At 32.3% G+C, this 7,280-nt stretch overlaps 1 protein-coding gene across 1 annotated transcript in view; it reads left to right on the forward strand.

Moving 5' to 3' along the window:
* Positions 1 to 7,280, forward strand: part of KIF18A (kinesin family member 18A) — an 88,201-nt gene that overhangs the window by 22,874 nt on the left and 58,047 nt on the right. The window contains exon 10 of the mRNA XM_012649551.1: positions 4,167 to 4,331. Coding sequence (XP_012505005.1) covers positions 4,167 to 4,331 — 165 coding nt within the window. The remainder of the gene's footprint in view (positions 1 to 4,166; positions 4,332 to 7,280) is intronic.

Here is a 7,280-nt window from a genome sequence, read left to right on the forward strand (position 1 = left end):
GACAAGAAATGTAGTCATAGCAAGCTAAAATTGACTTAGTATCTCAACATTTATTAAAACCCTTGCTGAACACTTTTGTTTATATGTAAAGCCTTGTGCTAGACACAATGGAGGTAAAGAAAATTATGAGACAGTGCATGCCCTTCAGTTATTTACATTCTAGTTGGAGCAATAAAATAATAAAAATGACAAGGCACTGTATGATTATCATGTAAGTACTAATCATAAAAACAGCTAATATTATTGAACACTACGTGTCAGACATTTTTCAAAGTTCTTTACATAGATTAATTCATTTAGTATTTATACCAAGCCACTGAGATAGATCCAATAATATCACCATTTGTGAGGAACAGAGGCACTGAGAACTCAAGTAAGTTGTCTTGAGTTATTATATTTACCTAATTAATGTGGCTGAACCAATTTTAAACCTCAGCTGTCTGGCTTCACAGTTTGCACTCTTAATCACCCTGCTATACTATAAGTACTATAAATGCTATAGCTATTCAGAAGAGAAAACAGTGGCTTCCTGTTGTGGTAATTAACAAAGACTCCCTGGTAGAAAGATGAGATTTATACTGGGCCTTGCATGAGAATATCAATGGGAGAAAAACAAATAGTAACAGTGTAGATAGGACATCAGTTTGACCAGAGCAGAGCATATTTGTGGGACACTATATAGAAGTCCATAACTTTATTCAAAACTTCTTGCCAATTCCCACTCCTTTATCTATAGCAGATATCACTGATCAATTACTATACACTCTCTTTGAATCTGCAAGTACCCAGAGCTAACCACTATGAATGGATTAGCACTGGTACATAATAGAAGTAAGACATATTTGCTATATTGGGAATTATTGACAATAGATTGGGGAGATAGGGAGTGGACAGATTGTAGAACTGTTGGTTGCCAGAATTTAAAATCTATTTTTTGTACCAAAGGTAGTCTTTGAAGCATTACCAGAGCTTAGAATCAGAGTGTCATTTTTTAAACATTTGAATATTATTATCTCATGCAATAATCTTGCTCTGTTTATCTTCAAACTAATTTAGATAATTGTTGTTGTATTCTGTCTTAATTTCCCCAGTGAATTCTCAATGCGGGTGTCTAGAATGACCAATGAGTAGTGAAATGAGTTTGACTGGTTTCTTTTTGTTTTTTCTCTTTCCATCTATATTCTGCATAGTAACCTATCCTTTTTTCAAACTTAGCTGCCTTTTATGATCTCTTACTTGTGATCATTTCAATCCACATGTTCCCATGTTATTAGCTATTCTTATGAGAATAGGTAAACAATGGAGATAAAAATGCTTAAGTTATTGGTTGTAATTAAGCCACTGAAAAACATAGAAAAACATCTAGAGGTTGAGTTGTTTTGTTTTGACACGGAGTGTCAAACTGTAGTCCTGTAGTCTAACTAAACTGCTTTCTAAGGCAAGGAATTTTGTAAGCTTTGGACCCTCTCCAAAAGAGATTTATTATCAGAAGTGCTAAAAGAATGTCGTAACATTGATTCAGCTATAAAGTAGTTCTAGTGAGTGAACTCTGAAATTAGTATTAAAGTGAAGCTCCTGTGTAATTTTATGGCCACCTAAATAATCTGTAAGATTATTTTTAATGAAAAAATATGAGTTTACCATATTAGCAGTCCTTTTGCACAAAGCAATAGTAATACCTAAAATTTAGGACTACAGGTTTGTTCTCGCTCAAGACTTTTGTAGTCTTCTGCGAATTTTGTCAATGAAATATATAAAGCTTTTCTGAAACCTTAATGGGAAGCATTTCACTATAATGTCAGGGTTTAACATGCGTATTTTAGAATGTATTCCCAAACACTCATTTGCCATTTCAGAATAATGGTTCGATAGGAGTACCCTGATGGAAAATATCCCCATGTAGAACCATCATAGAGGATACATTCGATGGACATTTAGAAGTAAAAAGTCAAAACAGACTTTGGGGGTTTTTAGTTAGGATTTTCTGATACAAAATGCTGCTGCCATCAGACCTATAGATCACTTCCTGTCCTGGTTTCAAAGAGTTCCTACAACATTTGTAAATGCTAAAGCAAAACAAAGATAATTTAATTTAGTTGTCTGCCTTCTGGCAGATACAATATTTTCATCTTCATTTTTCATACTATGCGACTTATAGACCAACTGAGATTGACATGCCTAACTTTTCACACCTATCGCATAGCAGAAAAAAATCAACAAGTCATATCTTCCACCTTCTGCTGTAGCAGTGACTCTAAAGTTCAAGTTTCAGGACCCCTTTCTACTTTTAAAAATTATTTAGGACTTCAAAGAGCTTTTCTTTGTATGGATTCCCTCTACTGATATTGCAATATTAGAAATTAAAACTGAGATTTACAAAAATATATGAATTCATTTAAAAACAACTTATCACATGATTACATAAATAACATTTTTATGAAAATAGCTAATTTTCTAAAACAAAAATAGGTAGCAAGAAGAGTGGCATTGTTTTAAACTTTTGCAAATTTCTTTAATGCCTGGCTTTTCATATCAGCTGTATTCTCATATCTACTTTGTTATTCTGTTGTGATATTACACACACATCATTTAGCCTACTGTAAAATTAAATATATGAGTAAATAAGAATAAAAGAGGCTAGTAACTTCTTAGTGTTATTATAAAAACGTTTTTGACCTTGTGAACCCCCAAAATTATCTCAGAAATTCTTAGGAGTCCCTATACCACACTTGGAGAACCTTGCCTTGTATATAGCATTCTATCACAGTTCTTTTCCTAGCACTCTGATCACTTTTCCTACCACTCTGATGGTTTATGTTCTGTTTTGTTTTGTTTTTTTAATTACCCAGGTTTTTTGTTTGTTTGAGGGGTTTTGTTTTTGTTAATGTCTTATGTTGACCACGTGTGATTGAGATATTATAATTAGCCAGGGAAACAATAATAAGGAGTCAAGAACCTTGATGAGAATGACAAGGCCTATCAATGATTTTTCCCTGATCTATTTGACTCTAGTCTAAAATGGAGTCTGCTTCTCCCTGACCTCTGTATTTCCCTGGAGGAGAAGGTCAAGTAAAATCTTGTGGATAGCTAGGGTTTGATTGTAGTTTCATCATAGCCACCTTTGCCTTGCCTAACCTTAAATCCTTCATACGCTCATATCCTCTATCCAGATGAAGATAATCATATTTTTCGTTATATGCCCCAAATGTCAATAAAACATCTTTTATAAAAGTAATTAAGAAAAAGGTATTTATCTGCCAAAGAGATGAGGTCTTTGATCAAGTTTAAATCTAGTTCCTACTCTTTATTCTTTTTTTAATTCCCTTTTTCCAGAATCAGCTGCAAGTACTTGTTCTAATCTATAGGGATTTATTGTTTCAGGTCTACCCATCATATCTGATAATTATTAAGTTTAGTGTCTATTGGCAAATAGCCTAGAGAGGTCAAGATATTCTGGCCCACATTTGCATGATAGTGTTTAAGACCCTTGGGGTAAGAAACTAAAAGTCCAGTTTTGATTTCAACTTATACGTAGGTAAAACACCAAAAATATTCAGAATATCCATTATGAATCCTGAACAAACCAACAGGTAAAATCAGATACTTAAGCACTCTGATATAAGCTCTCTTTTCTATCATTTGAATTAGCCAATTTAAGGCTTTATAGGCAAACACAGAGCAATAGGACACTGTTTAACATCTTTCAAATTGGAGAAAAGACAAGAGTGGGATATGCCTCTGCTTTGATTTTGAGTAAGGAGATCATGGAATTTATCTGACCTTGTATGAACTTTTCAAATGCAAGATACTGAAAGGAATGTTTTAGTGTGCGTGCGCATGCACACACACACACACACACACACACACACACACACACACACACACAGAGTTATTATGTTGTAGTCTTTGATTTGGTCATTGTATTTCTTAAATCCATAAACTCTCAACATGTAATTTTATAAAAATGACTCAAATTCAATTTCCTATTTTCCTGTAAGCAGTAGTATTGTGAGATTTCAAGGGGGAAATGGTTTTAAATACAAAAGTATAGTCTAACTTAATTGACTACAATAGTACACATAAGAAAATATGCTAGTTTATTAATATCACTTACATCAAATATATAACAATTAGGTTGACTATTAAATGAATTGTTTTTCATTCAGGCCACTTGCAAACGAGATCATAGACTTGCAATGTTGAAAACTCGTCGTTGCTACCTGGAGAAAAAGAGGGAGGAGGAGCTAAAGCAATTTGATGAGAATACTAATTGGCTCCATCGTGTCGAAAATGAAATGGGACTCCTAGGTCAAAATGGTCATATTCCAAAGGTACAGATGTGTCTGTATGTTCAGATTTAATTTATAAGAACTGAGCTCTTAAAACCCATTATCTTTTTTATTTAGTAAATATCTTTCATAAGACAACTATTGTCCCATATCTCTGATATTTAATTGATTCATTTTCTTGTTTTCAACTAAATATACCTTCCACTTGAAAGTTACCTACTAGATTTGTCTTTTCTGTACTTTCAGAAGAGTAAAGTTACTTTTAAATGTTGTTATTAAGCAATTGCATCCTTTTATAAAGTAGCTCTTAAGTTTAAATTAATTCTATTTCAAACTACTCTTAAGGATTCATCATGTAGGTAATTTGTTTTAAATCTTGATATTTTGTGCAAAAATAGTTTTAAATATGATCACTATTAATTGTATTATAGCTAAAGAAAGTTGATTTGAAAGCTGTGTGTGTAACTGAAGATATTCCATCTTAGAATGGCAAAAGGTTATGTTTATAAAGTGTAGTAATGGGTAATGATAATTAATGGCTGTGTTATGTTAGAGTTGTGTTCTCCTACAAAGTTACAGTAATCTGACTTGAGTGCCTGAACAAGTTTGGGCTGTATTTTGCTTTCTTAATAAGTCTTGGAAGTAATGTAGGTCATTCCTAACTCAGTACTTCCAAAATGTCATCGGTATTATCCTCATGCTAGTCATTTCATGATCATATTACCATTTCATCTTGAGTCTCAAGTTTACCCCTAGAGCAGAAGAGGAAAGAAAGGGGGGAGAGATATCTATATTAGGAGAGCAAAGACTTTTTAAAAAATTCATAACAGACGATCTATTGGCTAAAATTATGTCACATGGCTATCCCTAGATACAAAGAAGTCTGGAAATCTGGGAGGTGACTTTTTCTTTTACTTTTTCTTTGTTTTTCTTTTTTTTTCTTTTTGCATAATCATCCTGAACAAAATTAGAGCTCTCTTAATAAGAAAGTAGAAGAAAATGAATATGGGATAATCACCTAGCTGCAAAGTAACTAATTTTCATCCAAATACCTGGTACTTTAAAAAAAACAACTTTTCAATATTTTTCTAAAAGGAGGAACATCTAAAGTCTTTGGTGATGTCTTCTGAAATTTTGTACTGTGTATCAGCTAATTGATATGTAGCCTTCTAAAATCTTTAGATTTCTAGAAGAGCTCCAGACTGAAAATAGAGATGAAAGAAAATACAAAATATTCAGTAACAAATGTTAAGGATCTTTAATATTCAGAGATATTAGAAAAAGCATCAAGACCAGGGGAATGGACTCTGATTGGCTAGCAATGTCTGTAAATGGTTCTTCTTTTATCATTAAAATTCAGACCTGACTAGAGAGAAGAGACTAGCACTAGTAGTCAGTGATGATAGTTCAAAGTAGTGAAAGGACCAGCAAGCAACAGGTAACCCATTTCCTAAGAAGAAAGCCAAAGACAAATAGTTTATTAGTGTTGAGATTTATTGAGGGTCAGTCAACAATTTGATATATACCTCAATCATTTTAGAAGTCATCAAAATCTATTGTTAAAGGCATACCAATCAGTTCAGTAGATTAGAACATTAAATATAATATAGAACACACTCTAGTTAATATTTTACAGTAGTGTAACTTAGTTTGTAAAGCACTTTACAATATTCCCCACAAAGGGAATGTAAATATTGGAAAGAGTATAGACTTTGGAACTGAAGTGTTTGGTAATTCTAATACTTGATAGTTGTTTTGAATACCAGCTCTAACACTAATTGTGTGACTTTGGGCAAATTATTTAATATCAATGTCTTAAATCCTTATCTATAAATACATTTAAGACATGAGCTTAAATGAAATACTGTCTTCAAAGGTCTAACAGTACTTAACAAATAATAATTGTTGATTAATAATAGTTTAATAATATTCTAAGCAACAATAACAATAGACATCAATAGCTAAAACATGGTGTACATAAGAACACAACAAAGTTAGCTCCATCAGATAATACATTTTCAGTTTGTCTTCCAGAACAATGATTCTGAACTTTTTGGGGATCATAGATACCTTTGAGAATCTGATCAAAGCTACACAGATTTTCTCGCAGATGGAGATTGAGAAGGTCACATTCATACAATTTTGCATATTTTTTAATTAAATCTTTTAAGTTTCCCAATGTCTTTCCATTAACACATTAAGAATATCTACTTTAGAAGGCAGAAAGCACTTTTTTAAAAATACTCTATCCATTTTAAGATGATATAATGATTTAAAAGGAGTAAGCAAAAAAAGACAATGATTCATCAATGAATTCTAATAGGCATTGTCTAGGCTTATAAAAGGTAACTTCTGAACCTCCATGGTAGATCTACATCTCTAAAGATGTAGAGGCTCATCACAGAGTGCAACAGCCTCCATCAGTGTACCTATAAAAGTACTGACACCATTTTATGGGTAAAAAATTTTCAAAGAAAACAGCTGTTAACCCTGGCCAAATTAGTATTCTCATTTAATGCACCAAAGCTGATTCTCATGGATAGGTAGCAGGTGTTGAATGTTGACAGTACTTTTTGGTTTCTTTCACTTACTATTTAATTGATTATTTGGAGACCATGTATAACTAACACACTCATAGTCTCAAGATTATCATTTCCTAAACTATATAAAATTGTAAATATTTTGGTTAGTGTTAAACTTTGACCTTATTTAAAAATAACTACTAAAGATTCTTTAATTTTTTTATTATTATTACGTATGGGCATGATACTTTAATAGATTATTTAGCCATTCTAGTGGGCAAAAGCTTTCTCATGAAGGGTCTAAAACAATTTTTTCTGTGTGACCACTTTAACCATCTTCAGGTATACAGTTCAGTGATATTAAGTACATTCATAAAAAAATTTAATTATGTGTATATGTAGTTTTAAAGTGATATTACTAGAGTATTTTTGCTTCTCAAAAGCCTGACTTAATTTATATTGTGCTCGT

The sequence above is a fragment of the Propithecus coquereli genome, unplaced genomic scaffold (genome assembly GCF_000956105.1).
Source record: "Propithecus coquereli isolate 6110/MARCELLA unplaced genomic scaffold, Pcoq_1.0 Scaffold30, whole genome shotgun sequence".
NCBI lineage: Eukaryota > Metazoa > Chordata > Mammalia > Primates > Indriidae > Propithecus > Propithecus coquereli.